The sequence below is a fragment of the Garra rufa genome, chromosome 12 (assembly GCF_049309525.1).
Source record: "Garra rufa chromosome 12, GarRuf1.0, whole genome shotgun sequence".
In the NCBI taxonomy this organism is placed as follows: Eukaryota; Metazoa; Chordata; class Actinopteri; order Cypriniformes; family Cyprinidae; genus Garra; species Garra rufa.
In genome coordinates this window covers 16,969,380-16,984,782 of record NC_133372.1, presented here as the reverse complement: position 1 = coordinate 16,984,782, position 15,403 = coordinate 16,969,380, and the positions used below count along the sequence as shown (strand labels likewise).

The following is a 15,403-nucleotide window of genomic DNA, read 5'->3' as shown; positions in this document are numbered from 1 at the left end:
GGCAAAGTACCTTTCTGATTTAATTTCAAAAAACTCCCATTGTCCAAAAATTTTGTTTTCTACATTAAACGCTGTGTTAAATCCCTCTAGATCAACAGGGCTAGATCCTAGTTTGGAGTTATGTGAGAAGTTTTGCAACTTCTTCATTAACAAGATTGCTTCTATTAGGGTGCAGATTTCTTGTAATGTATCCCAGAAGCCTCACTATGAAAATACTAGCTCCTCTGTGTTTCCAAATTTTCAAGCCATCTCACTTTCTGAGTTGTCAGACACTATTTTAAATATGAAATCAACTACTTGCTCTTGTGATGTTATTCCTACAAAGCTGTTGAAGGATGTCCTGCCAGCTGTTTTGCCCAGCTTACTCTCTATTATTAATAGCTCTGTACAGACAGGTACTGTCCCTTCTTGTCTTAAACATGCCGTGGTCCAGCCTTTGCTCAAAAAAACAAATCTTGATCCCACTGATTTAAATAATTATAGGCCAATTTCAAAATTGCCTTTCCTGCACAAAGTTTTGGAAAAGGTTGTATTAAACCAGATTTCCCCTTACCTAACGTCTAATAATATTCTGGATCCCTTTCAGTCTGGTTTTAGAGCAAAACATAGTACCGAGTCTGCTCTTCTAAGAGTAGTAAATGATCTCTTGTTATCTGCAGACTCAGGTAAATGCACTATTCTTCTGCTACTGGACCTGAGTGCAGCTTTCGATACAGTAGATCACCACATTTTGTTAAAAAGATTACATTCTGAGGTTGGTATTTGTGGTACTGCATTAGACTGGTTTGTATCGTATCTCACAAATAGGAGTTTCTCGGTGGAAATCGGTGAATTTTCATCTAACTCAGTTCCCATCACTTGTGGGGTACCTCAGGGTTCTATCCTAGGTCCACTTTTATTCTCTCTGTATTTGCTCCCGCTTCGTCATATATTTGAGTCTCATCAAGTTTCATACCACATTTATGCTGATGATACTCAGCTTTATTTTCCTCTAGAATCAGGTTCAGATTCATTGTCCTCCTTACTGGCTTGCTTAGAGGACATTAAGAATTGGATGGCAATTAACTTCCTACAGTTGAATCAAAAAAAGACTGAAGCTATCTTGTTTGGCCCTTCTCATCATTTACATAATTTGAGACCTTCATTGTGCCCCTTTGAAGAAAACATTTGTGATAAAGTAAAAAATTTGGGAGTCATTTTTGATCCTGAACTCAAATTTGACAAACAAATAAACTCTGTAGTTAGAGCCAGTTTCCTGCAGCTTAAGGGGCTTCGCAAGCTTAAAAGTTTTCTTAGTTTTAAAGACTTAGAAGTTGTTATTCACGCTTTTATTTCAACAAGGTTGGACTATTGCAACGCTCTTTACGCTGGAATCAACCAGTTTTCATTATCTCGGCTACAGTTAGTGCAGAATGCTGCTGCTCGTTTTCTGACAGGGGTAAAAAAGAGGGAGCACATCACCCCTGTGTTAGCTTCACTCCACTGGTTACCTGTTAAGTTTAGAATTGATTTTAAAGTTTTAGTTTTTGTTTTTAAAGCACTTCATGGTCTTGCCCCCACTTACATTTCAGATCTCCTCCATTGCTATTCCCCTGTTAGAACGCTTAGATCATCCTCCCAGTTGTTATTGACTGTCCCAAAATCTCGGTTAAAATCTAAAGGGAACAGGGCTTTTTCGGTTCATGGTCCTATGCTCTGGAATTCTTTGCCCTTATCTATCAGATCATCCCCTACATTATCTTATTTTAAATCGTCTCTTAAAACCTATCTTTTTTCTCAGGCTTTTGTTTAATTTGAAGATATTATGTTGTATCTCTATTGTCTTGTGATGTTTGCATTTCTTATTTATTTTTCAATGATTTTATATTCTATTTGTCTTAATGCTTTGTTAGTTGATTTTTGGTTGTGCAGCACCTTGGTCAGCACTCGTTGCTTTTAAGGTGCTATATAAATAAACTTGACCTTGACCTTGACCTTGACCTTTTACTTTAACACATGTATCAGTAAAAAACTTTTTAAAGTTTTGTTATTCTATAGCCTACAACATTTGGTTTATTTTACTTTAACACATGTATCAGTAACAAAACTCTACCTTTTAAAATTGTAATGCTACAAGATTTGAACTCTACAAGAACTCTTTAATCACTAAAAAAAAAACTATTCAAACTTTTAAACGTTTTTTAAAAAAAAGGTTTAATGCTACAGACTACAACATAGATTTTGTTTTCACAGTTTTTCTGGAAAATACAAAACTACCTGTGTTTCTATTGTATATGTGAAGAAAAACACAACTTTAATAAAAACTACCCCTTAAGCCCTGTTTCCTAAACATATACACTATTTCACAATTAAAGTTGAAAAGCACATAGTTTTGAACAGTTTTCCATGGCCCCGTTTCAAATACACATCCCCCTAAACAATAGGAAAACAACCATAAATTCCATTGAGTTGGTGGTCCGGATAAACAGATGTACAGTTTTGGGAGGGGTAGGGGGGTGTCCAAAAACAGGTGTCCAGTTGGGGAGGGGGGTGGAATTTTTATGACAGGCAATAAATCACCCGTTTTGACACATAGTCGCCTACATCCTCTCTCTGATGTTGACATAATGTGATGTCGTCGTTTTAATGATGGACAAATTGCACACATTCACCGGTCAAAAACCCGCGGTGTAACTGCATTGACACAAAGCAACCGAGTGATACTTGTCAGCTAGGTAAAATATATTATAAGATATTTCTATTTTGATTTTATGGCTATCTGCTGAATGTGCTGATGCATGTAAATTACATGATGTAATTTATTAACATTTCATCATATTATATAGCCTATGGTCACACAGCATGGTAGGTTGAAGTTTACGATGCTATTATATTATGCATGTGTTTGCTGGCTAGATTTAAAAAAAATCTAGTATTGTATACTCCACGCTCGTCTTCACATGTATAAACATAGATATACGTGGTTTACTACTGTAATAATGTTGTATTAAATAAAAAAAAACTTTACACAATGAGAATGAGAATCATCAGGTCACTGTGCATTCTATATATTTTATCATGCAGAATGTAATCTGCATGCATGCAAAGCAAAGAAAAAAATGAACATCTTACACAACTAAATAAGAGAGAGTGCACAACCAATTCACAAACACAGGACAAATAATACACAGACAACCACCCAGGAGGCAATTTGGTAAGGCTAACTTTACTATAATAAAAGTTATTAATACTAATTAAATATAATATAAGAATATTATTGTGTTATTTTTATTATTTTTTTTTGGTGGTGGAGGGGTTCGTGGGAGCCCTTTTTTCAGTTTCAGCACATGCCCCTCAAAAGGTCTGTGCACGGGCCTGACCATACATACACCTGCTTCTAACTCTACTTCCATCATTATAATGTAAGGCAAAAAAAGCAAGGCATCTTGCATATATCAACAGTAGACATTTGTTAGAGGTTTTACAACTGGAAATAAGTGGATCTAATTGGAGATGCGCACCTTCATATGAGAGTACGTGAGCACCACCAGATGAGCACAGGCATTGATGTCATCGCCTTTAATGAATGAAAGATCTACTCCTCCCACTCTCTCCAGCCCGCTGAAGTCTGGATTCCTCTGCCAATCCTCTGTGTCCTCTTCCTTTACATTTTCTCTAAGATGTGCCTGCTCCCTTCACACACACACACACACACACACACACACACACACACACACACACATTAAAGAGATCTTTAAAGTCCCTCTGAATTGTCTTAAAATGCACAGCATTATTCAAAATGTTGACATAATTTCCACTGAATCAGAAAGTAAGAGCAGGACATATCACGTGGCTTATCAGCCTTTTTAAAAAATAGCCAATAGCATTTTGTTTATGTTGCAGCCTATCATACAGTGTTGGGAAGGTTACTTTGGAAATGTAATAGGTTACAGATTACAAGTTACTTGATTTAAAATGTAATAAGTAGTGTAACTTTTCGATTACTTTATAAAAGTAATGTAACTTATTACTTTTAATTACTTTTCGATTACTTTTCTAAATTTAGAATATTTTCAACTGTTATTCATTTTGAAACATTTAAACCAGGCAGAGTTAATCTTACAGTAGCACTCAACATTGATTATTGTCAAACTTTCAAAATCCTTCATCACTTGAATACAGTAAGGGATAATATACATCTTTATTTTGCGGTAACAACTGGCTACATTATCAACAACATTATCCCACTTATTAAACAATTGCTTCATAGATTATTAAGATGTTTTGGTCAAAATTATTAGACACGAAATACTGATCTGAGTGAAATATTTGAACGCAAAGCTTCCATGAAGAAATCAGTTACTAGCAAACGGCAAGTTCAAATTAGACATTTTAGGTATACAGTGCAGTCTTACCAGTTTTATTACACAACATTTCTCCCCATAAATAATTAAGGAAGTAGTATTAGTTATCTTATAATCCATTACAGTGTAAAACAAAAAAAAAAATGCCAGCAGCTGTGTTTGTATAAAACAAATTGACAATTTGTAAGTTTTTAAGTGTAAGTGGGGGTGAGTGTGTGAAAAAATTCAGATGTAATCCCCTTTGTAATCGCTGGCATTTTTCAGAAGTAACTGTAATTTAATTACAATTTTCTTTTAGTAACTGTAACTAATTACAGTTACATTTATTTTGTAATTAAATTACGTAATTCCGTTACATGTAACTAGTTACTTCCCAACACTGCTATCATAGTAGCACCTGACAGCCGGTGACCATCAAAGTTTTATTAGAAATTAAGACTAATAGATTCCCTTTTATGCAACAGCTCTTTCTGGTCCTCAAATCTAAATGGAGTCTAACAAGAGTGTGATATTGGAGTCCAACAGAACTCCAACAACCAGTTTGTAATTGTATCTCTTCTCTTCCGGTACTTCTCACAATGAGTGTCATGAATGAATGCTGTATGAGATGCAGGTAATCACACTCACTCAGACCATCTCTATCATAATACTCTACTACACATATTACAGTGAGCTTTTAATGCAGTAATACAAGCTCTCAATAAAGAAACTCATTACTAGTTCTATTTTTTTTTAAATTAACAACAGAGCCTTGGACTCAGCTGTTCAACTGTCAAACTTAGATTTGAATTTGTGGTGGAAGAAAATAGTTCTGCACAAATAAGGTTTTTAAAGAGACCCCATTGTTGTTTCTTATGTACTTACACACTCATGTTGTTGAACTGTTGTATAAACGCAATATCACACAAGTAGAAGTGAGATATGGCTGTATATCGGCATGCTGTGATTACCTACTGCAAGTATCTCAAGTCTACTTGTGTTATATAGCCCATTTATAGAACCATTACTACTTTTTTTTTTAGTAATGCTAATGGTGTTCCATTTGAAAAGCATGTAATTGAAACTACCAGTCAAATGTATGAAACTGATTTTATTTTTCAGGATTCTTTGATAAATAGAGAGAACAGCATTTATTTTAAATAGAAATGTTTGTAACATTTTAAATATATTTACTGTCACTTCTGCTTAAACGACTGCATCCTGAATATATATATATATATATATATATATATATACACACACACATATATATATACATATATATATATATATATATATATATATCAGAGGTCGCGTTAATCAAAAATTGTCCGTCATTGATGGAATTTTTTCAGAAATGACGGAAAAATCTGAAGGCCGTCCGTCACTTTGACAGATTACCCTGAGGATGACCTATTGTAATTTGTAGCTGTAATTCCCACTCCTGTCCAGTTGGTGGTGAGTGCGCTCCAGTGTGGCAGCAGAGAACTGAATCCAGAACAAAAACGAATCTGTACATGCGACTACAAAGAAGCTACAACGATCTATCACGCCACATTATAGAGCGCCAAAACGGTATTTATTGCTTAAATTTCCAAATGAAATCGACATAATTTGAAATTTAAGACTTGAGACAGGATGTGGTGTTGAACATGAAAAGTTAAGCAGTCTCATCTGTTATCTGTTCTCTTCAAAGTAAATGCCTATATTATAAATCTATATCTGAAAATGTGAACAAACATAAATGCAATTAAATGTGGTATTAAATTAAAATATGAAAATTAAAATGGCGGGTAATAATGGATTATGACGGAATTTTTACGACCCTGTCCGTAAAAATGACGGGCAATGTTAAAGTCTAACACAACCTCTGAGATATATATATATCTCTCAGAGATCGCGTTAACCGAAAATTTTCCGTCATTGACGGAATGTTTTAATCAGTGACGGAAAAATCTGAAGGCTGTCCGTCACTTTGACGTAATACACCACACAGAGGGTGATCTATTGTAATTTGTAACTGTAGTTCCCACCCCTGTCCAGTTGGTGGCAAATGCGCTCCAGTGTTCGCTCAGAGCACGTTATCCAGAACAAAAAAGAAACTCTTACGAATCCTTTGCTATGCGTTTGATTACACCAGTACCCAGTTAAGGCTACAGCGATCTATCACACCACATTAAAGAGCGCCAAAACGGTATTTATTACTAGAATTTTCTAACGAAATGGACAGAATTTGAAATCTGAGGCTTTTTCATATTGAAAGTAACAAATGAGGCACACTATGTAGCCTACTCTTCACAAACAGCATATACCGAAAGATCGATTGGGATTTAAGAAATATTAGTCTATAAAAATGAGAATCTATTCAAATCGATTTATTTACCCAGCCCTAGCATGTTTTGTTGTTTTTGTCACTCCTGAGTGTGGTATTGAACACAAAAAGTAACGCAGTTTCTGTCCATCTGTTCTCTTCATAAATAAATGCAAAAACCTATACAGTATGCTTACATTGTAGGTTCATAATTAAAAATGAAAATTTGAACAAAAATAAAAGCAATTAAATGTATTATTATAATATGAAAATTCAAATGACGGGTAATAATAGATTATGACAGAATTTTTACGACCCTGTCCGTCAAAATGACAGACAATGAAAAAGTCTAACGCAACCTCTGATATATATACACACACACACACACACACACACACACATATATATATATATATATATATCAGGCCCGTAGCCAGCCTAGCAGAAGGGGGGTTCTTTTTTCAAAAAGTGGACCTTTTTCAGTTCCCACCCATTTTGTATTTAATTATGAGGTTCAAATCGCCTACTTCATTTTGGTGACTTCTCATGCACGTTTGTGCTGGATTAGCATGTCTGTTAGTATCTTAATAAGCATGATTTTTGATGCACCAAACATATTTACTACAATGAGGTCAAACTTACCAAGATCATGTACTACCTTATTCAGAAAATATACACAAATACCTAAAGCAATTAATAAAGAGCCACAACTGACATTGTTAATGCAATAAATGTACAGATCCTTTATACTGACACACTTCTAATTGAGTTTGTGTTTGAAGGATTTAAATAAAAAACTTGGCTTGAGCCAAAACATCAGGGGGTAATGGTGTTGGTTGAGGGCCCACAGCATGGTCATGTAAGATTTCGAGAGACAATGGTGGGTGAATGTGCATCCCTCTAGGGGGGTCCGGGGGCATGCCCCCCTGGAGAAAATTTTATACATTTTAAAGGTAAATCCATTAATTTGGTGCATTTTGAGAGTTAAAAAAATAAGAGCTACAACTATGTTCACTGTGTAAATTGAACAAGAAAAATAAAAAAGTTGATGACAATCTAAAAAGGGTCCAGAACTGCCTCTAGTCAGAAAGTACCGTGTTCTTCCTTGACCCATGCTACACCCCTGCACTGAGTTTTCTGGGCCCCTTTCAACCTCTGGGCCCTATGCAGTGTCCTTCTTTTCAAAACACAAATATCAAGAAAGGAATTTTGTTTAACTATATAGGCCTACATGGTATCTGCAGGATTTTTTAAATCAAAATTAAGGCTTTTTGTTTCCTTTTTTAAGACCTGCAGAAATAGAATTAATATTGAATGAGCGGGATAAAGCAATGTCTAGTAAAATATTAAACCTCTATCATGATTTACAGCTCAGATAATGTTCATAAAAAACAATAACATCTGTACAAATTGTAACAAAGCTAATTTTTTATGGTGAAATGTAATTATTCTGACTGTTTGAGTTGTGAAAATGAACCCTTGCTAGTAGCATACATGATAACCAGTAAAAACACACACATAGGCCTATAGCACCTTAACACCATGGTATAAAAATTAACTAGCCCACATATTTTCTATGTATTTGTATAAAGAACAGTGGTCTAAATAAATTTAGTAGCCTATAAATGCACAAATTCTATAGATACTATACTTATATTACATTACTTCTTTACAGTTAATACATGTCTACATTAATATAATATTCCGCATTTCTACCACAATACCATGGTGCAGTTAGTGTAAAATAAGGCTACATGGTAAATGATTCTGACTGTATCGTCGCGCACAGTGTTTCTCCTGTTTGTCAGCGCTGTTTCGCCTGTTTAAGTCGCAAAGTCATTTGTGTTCTTTTATTAAATTCAAGCGCTTCATTGTGGATCTTACAGCGCTGTTTAGTGCTCGCTAGTAAACGCGTCTGCTTTAGTGAATTTGCGCTCCGCTGCTGTGATCTGATCTATACATACATATACATACATACATATACATACATATATATATGGTAACACTTTAGAATATGGTAACACCTATTAACTAACTATGACTTATTAGCATGCATATTACTAGAATATTGGCCATTTATTAGCAGTAATTAAGCACCTATTAATGCTTTATTCTACATGACCTTATTCTACATCCCTAATCCTACCCAATACCTAAACCTAACAACTACTTTACAAACTATTAATAAGCAGCAAATTAGGAATTTATTGAGGGAAAAGTCATAGTTAATAGGTGTTACCTGTTCTAAAGTGTTACCATATATTATATATACATATATATATATATATATATATATATATATATATATATATATTAGGGCTGTGCAATTAATCGCAATCGCAAAAAAATCGCGATTTAAGCACATGCAATTTCTAAACCGCATAAGGCTGCAATTTTGTCTATTAATTTAATTAGATTTTTATTCAGAAATACGTCCTTGTGCACATGATTTTAATATGTTAACCAATCAGAGCTCACTCCATGCACGACGAAGCTGAGCGGGAGAACCGAATAGGCGAGCAGGAGGAAAGAACATAAAATCGCAATCGCAATATTCATTCAAAAAATCGCAATATGATTATTTTGTCCATATTGCACAGCCCTAATATATATATATATATTCAGGATGCAACTATTTAAGCAGAAGTGACAGTAAATATAAAGTTACAATTTTTTTTTTTTAAATAATATCTTTTTTAATTCATTTTGGTAACACTTTATTTTAAGGTGTCCATAATACAAAGTAATTACCTGGAAAAGTAATTAGTAGTAGTCGTTGTACATACATGAAAAAAAATATACTTACCATGTAACTAAGTTATGGAACAGTCTGTATTTACAGTTTGTAATTATGTACATGTAATAGGCAGCTACTCTTACACATATGTAACAGACTCTACTTATGTAACCAAAAGATTGTTACATTGTCAGGTTTTGGGACTGTGTTTGTCTAGTTTTTCCTAGTGTTCTTCCCCCATGTTTCCTTACGTTTTGGTCTCCCCCTATCTTTCAGTGTGTTTTGGTTTCCCCTATGCCCATATTTGGACTTCCTCCTCGTAATCATTATTGGTTTCACCTGTCTTTGTAATTAGTCACCCCTTATAAGTTGGATGTTTTTCATTGTTTCCTTGTCCGGCGTTGATGTTAATATGTGCTGTTCCTATGTTCCTTGGTTTTCTTTGTTTTGCCCGTGTTCCAGTCTTTTGTTTGCCGTTGTTTATTATCATTAAAATCTTAATACGTTACTTCTTCCTTGTCTGCCCATTCCCTACGCATCGTGACATACATATTGTTACAGACTTTATACAACGTGATTATAAATTTAAGTACACAGACACAAGCTACTTAAAATAAAGTCTTACAAGATTGTACTTAAGTGTACTTCATGTGTTTCTATACTTTACACCTTATCCAGCTGCACCTTAGTTTGATTTAACCCACCAGTACAAAGCTTAAATACATGTAATACCTTTCTAATTACATTAAAATTGCAGATTATTACAATACACAGGCATAAACTGCTTAAAATAAATCGTATCAACATTGTACTTAAGCGTACAAGTAGTTGTGTAACTATTAAGGTAAATCAGTAGCTAAACTCGAGTGCTTGTTGAATGTGAAAACTTGTCATATTAATATTCGTATTTGTAAGTTTAAATTTACACTTACAGCTCTGATGTGAAAAGCTGAATCTTTATTAATCACATACGGACAATGATCAAAACACCCATGTTCAATATGCAGTAAGATATACATATGACGGATGTTGCATTATTTGTCTAGATAATACCTGAATGACAAGATGAATGCAGTGTCTTAAAATCCTGTAAAAGCTAAGTATATTCAATGAAAATTGTTTGCAGTGTTTTACAAATAACTAGGGATGTAACGGTATCAAAACTTCACGGTACGGTAATACCTCGGTATGAATGGCACGGTACGGTGTTTATTGAATCATTTACAGGAAAAACAAAACTAATGAAGAGACACGAAAAAAGTGCCAGAAGTGTTTATTAAACAGTTTACATGAACACTGAACATATCAATGGCATACACATTTGCCATCTATCTGTAAACTTTGAAACAGAAACTTTAGTAACTATTTAGTAACACAAAATTATTAAAGCATGTAAAAAACAGTCAAATCAGTTTAGCTGAATGAGTTGTCTGAATCTAGTTGTCTGCTTGAAATAAGATTTTTTTTCTTACCCCATTGACAGATTATTTAGCTTGTTTTAAACAAAAACTCACTTAATTTTGACTGGTTATACTAAAAACAAGACAATAATTTTTACTTGTCTAGAAAATCCTTCTTGATTTAATAATATTTAGATATTTTGGCTGGAAACAAGACAAAATTCTAAGTAAGAAAAGCATTTTTTTGCAGTGCAGTAGGCTCTAATGCCTTTCTTTCGCATTAAATCTTTATTAAAAACAATCCTTAAAAAACTTTTCTACCTGGACAAGTGCATCTATTATGTTGCCTAGTTTATTTAAAACGGCACCTTTCCTTATTTTAAACCTAGCCAAAAAGCCACGTGTTGACTGTGAAATTTATATGCATTTATGGTACATTTCCGTGTCAATCCATGTTAATTTTTACAGCGAACAATGCACTGTAACATTAATTCAGCGCAGACAGCGCAGCCAAAAATAGACTCGGTCACGGTGCCGAAACGATCGCTGCGCTGCTGCAAAGGCACCGCTTCTAGGACGTACTGCCGGACAGCAACCGCGTGCAGTGTGAACGCTCCAATCCGTTAACATGGGTGCTGAAAAGAATATGTAACGCATACGCACTTCAGACGGAGCAGGTTAGACCATTTCCATCTCTGTTCATTGCTGCTACAGTCTCTAGCGACAACAGACCGCAATAGATGATGGCCACGCCTGGGCTGATGGGAAATGTAGTTCCCGCTACCTCCCGTTCGCTCCATTCGCCTGAGCAAACTTTTCTCAGAAGACCTATTGTTTTATCGAGTCATGCGACCACGATAGTATCGAAAAAATGTGTTATTGCGGTACGACGGTATTTACAATACCGTTACATCCCTACAAATAACTAATACATATGCATAAAAAAAAAAAAATTCTTTCTGCACTGCAAGTTGCGATGGCTGGCGTTGTTCATTGGTCAGGCATCGACCAATAAAATGTCTTCATTCACACAGAAGCCCTGCCCCCAGCTCTGCTCTCTCAAGTCTGCATTTACAAGTGCACAAGTGAGTTTTGCAACAGGAATAGCGCAAAAGGAGTAGCAAAAGTCAAAGCGCTAGGATTTGAAGTTGTACTGCCAGATCTGAGAGGTTGTAAGTGCCGACTTGTACAGCAAAACTAAAGTGCAAAAGCTAAAATGTCTTACATATTTGTATGTGAATATCATTTGTAGCTATTAATTTGCAACTTCAAATTCAAAACACAGGTGTTTTAATTACTGTCTGTGTGTGCAAATCGAAGATTCAGCTTTTCAGATCTGAGCTGTATGCAAATTTCAACTTACAAATACAAATATTAATAAGACAGGTTCTCACATTCAGATCAATAAGCTCTTGAGTTTAGCTACTGATTTACCTTCATGTGTAACAGTAGCTGCCTATTACATTTACATAATTACAAACTGTAATTACAGGCTGTTCCATAACTTAGTTACATGGTAAGTACATTTTGTTTCATGCAAGTACAACGGCTACTACTATTTACTTAATTAGGTAATTATTTTTTTCTTACTTACCCCACACTTTTGAATAATAATGTGATTTCCACAAAATATAAAGCAACAAAACTTTTTTTCAAAATTGATAATCATCAGAAATGTTTTTGAGCAACAAATCAGCATATTACAATGATTTCTGAAGGATAATGTGACACTGAGGACTGGAGTAATGATGCTAAAAAATGCAGCTTTGCATCACAGAAATAAATTACATTTTATAATATATTCAACAGAATACACATTTTAAATTGTATTAATATTTTAGAATTTTACTGCATTGTTGACATTGCTGATCAAATAAATGCAGAAAAAAAAAATCCAACAAACACTACTCTGTTTGTGCTGCAGAGGTTACTACGACACTGATCGACAGAAAGCATATTTACCCTGAATCTCTCCCTATCCACTATACACTGATCAGCCTCAACATTAATACCACTGACAGGTGAAGTGAATAACATTGATTACATCATTATAATGGCACTTGTCAAGGTGTGGGATAAATTAGCCAGCAAGTGAACAGACAGTTTTGAATTAAGTGAATTAAGATCGGTCTGTGCAAGAAACTGAGCGTTATTTTCTTTAATCCATAGCCTCAGGCAAACAGCAAAGTGCATCTTTTCCACAACCTGGTTCTTTCATTTAAATGAACTATTTCAAATATCTGAGTCATCAATTTACGTAATCCCACAATGAAGTGACATGTATGCAATTATATTGTTAAAAGGGTTATATTATGACCCTTTTTACAGGACATAAGTCTCAGGTGTGCCCAGAATTTACCTGTGAAGATAAATCTAAAGACTACAATCAAGGCATTTGAGGAGCTCAGAGACAGCGCTTACAAATAAAGAATAACTTCCTTTGAAATGGCCTTTCTGCTTGGTAACTTTGCAGACCTTCTTTATGCACAAACAGCAACATTACATATGCATAGAGGAACTCTTTTAAAGCACAAAATAATGTTTAAGTCAATGTTCTGCAATCTGCATATCTAAAGTATATAAAGTGAATAAACTAATCTTAATCAACTCTCCTACGTCCATATAAAGTAGTATTTATAAGCCCAGCGCTGCTCTCCCTGGTGAAAAAAACAGCATATGCCGGTTAGGTAGTTTTGATGCTGGAGTGCTGGTTAGGTATGTTTTGATGCTGGTTTAAGCTGGTCCTTAACTGGTCATGTGCTGGTCAGCATATGCTGTTTTTTTTTTTCCACCAGGGCTGCTTACAGCAGTAACCAAGGAAAGGCTATCCACCATGGGCGCCAACAATGATAGGAACAGGAAGTGTTGCTGTTTTTCTATGGGCTATGCCATAGAATAATTTTTCCAATCCCAGCCTGAATGAATTCATGAATGAATGTTCCAAGGTGAAGTAAACCTCAACAGATTTGTAGGGATCATATTAATCGGAACACAATTCATGCACGTAGTTCTCTTCTAACCAGCTGGTTATCTGAGTCAGGTGTAACTAAGAGAGACATGTAAAATATGCAGAGCAATAAAGTCAGCAAAATCAACCGACACAAAGAATCAAAGAACGAATTGTTCATGAAATGGACGTCACTCCGAACCATTTGCCTGAGGCTACAGAGTGTATGACTGCCAGTCCAAATCCAATTTGTGTGCATATCCTAATGTAATCAATTCATGCTTATTAATTTTGAAAGAAAAATAAATAAATCCCATGAAATACGATTTTTACAATTCGTTTCAAGATACATTCTTATGTGGTTTCAAATCCTATTTCTGGAGCTCCTCTCTTCATGTAGCTACTACTATGTGACAAGGCCAAACTCATAGAAATTTATATTACATTATAGTTTCATTATGAAAGAATCATGTATTGTAATATACCTAGATTAAAATATAATTAAGTAGTAATGCTGCTTCCCTTAAACAAGCTTTTGCAGGTTGGCACGTCTGCTTCTGACCCCTTGTAAAGCACTTAATATATGGTTTCACATGGTGTCACGATTATGATCTATTTTCATGTTTCATGTTCATTATGACGTTAAAGTAACGCTCCTTATTTGCTATAGCTTAATCAAACGATCTATTATAAATACGCAAGCAACGCAATGGAACATATTTATTCATGATTTTCTAACCTTTCCCATTTCAACACCAACTCTGCCTCAGGAGTCGCCATCCAACACGTCTGGGTATAAATTCCACACTTCCTAGATTCTGACGTAATTGTCCGTGGGTGGTAAAACCATAGATATATATACGTAGATGCCTCATTAGTATGGAAGGCCGTTAGGGCCAAAACGTGTTGCACAAACGCGTTAACGCGTAACTACGTGTTAACACGAAATTACGTGTTAACGCGCGATTACGTGTTAACACGAAATTACGTGTTAACACGCAATTTTGTGCTGGCATTGAGCACCATCTAGTGGTTGTTTTCTAATGAATTTTAATTTTATATCTTTTCATAAGTAGGTTTACATTTAATTACATTACAGCACATAAGCATTTTTTTTATTTTTAATTGTATTTTTTATATTTCGTTTTTAATTACACAAAAGGTTAATTACACATTTTTCAAAACTGTATTTTTTTATACATGCTTATACTGTCATTTTTAAGTCATTATACTTTACTGACACATAAAAAAGCAACATCCTGTTAACCATAATTCAGCCGCTATAACATTCACCCCTAAATGGAGGTAATGAAAAAAAAATAGTTAACTTAAAATTCTTATTAGTAGACATCTAATATATTGCCTCAAGCTCTTTTTTTACACAGTCCATGGTAAATCTCAATTTGGAGAACTATTTCAGTTATTTTGCAATAATAAACATTCCTTTAACTTTATTAGTATCTTGGATACATCTCATAACCTTCAGTGTCCACAAAGTTAATAAATATATATATTTATATATATATTCTGTATAATATATAGCTGTATGGCAATATATATGCTATACCATGTCTTTTAATGACATATCAACCATACAGTCATGCATGATGGATAATTATTATAAATAAACATTTCTGCATTTCTCTTATTTTGCTATATTCCTGTTCTTTACCCTCTACATATTTG

The 15,403-nt window shown here is 34.5% G+C and overlaps 1 protein-coding gene across 1 annotated transcript in view; it reads right to left on the bottom strand.

Annotated features, from left to right (window-relative positions):
* The window catches only part of LOC141347509 (endonuclease V-like), a 74,176-nt gene extending 59,575 nt beyond the window's left edge, over positions 1 to 14,601 (bottom strand). The window contains exons 1-2 of the mRNA XM_073852520.1: positions 14,457 to 14,601; positions 3,501 to 3,672 (exon numbers count right to left, since the gene is read on the bottom strand). Coding sequence (XP_073708621.1) covers positions 3,501 to 3,672; positions 14,457 to 14,497 — 213 coding nt within the window. The 5' untranslated portion in view covers positions 14,498 to 14,601. The remainder of the gene's footprint in view (positions 1 to 3,500; positions 3,673 to 14,456) is intronic.
* Between the last annotated feature and the right edge of the window lie 802 nt (positions 14,602 to 15,403).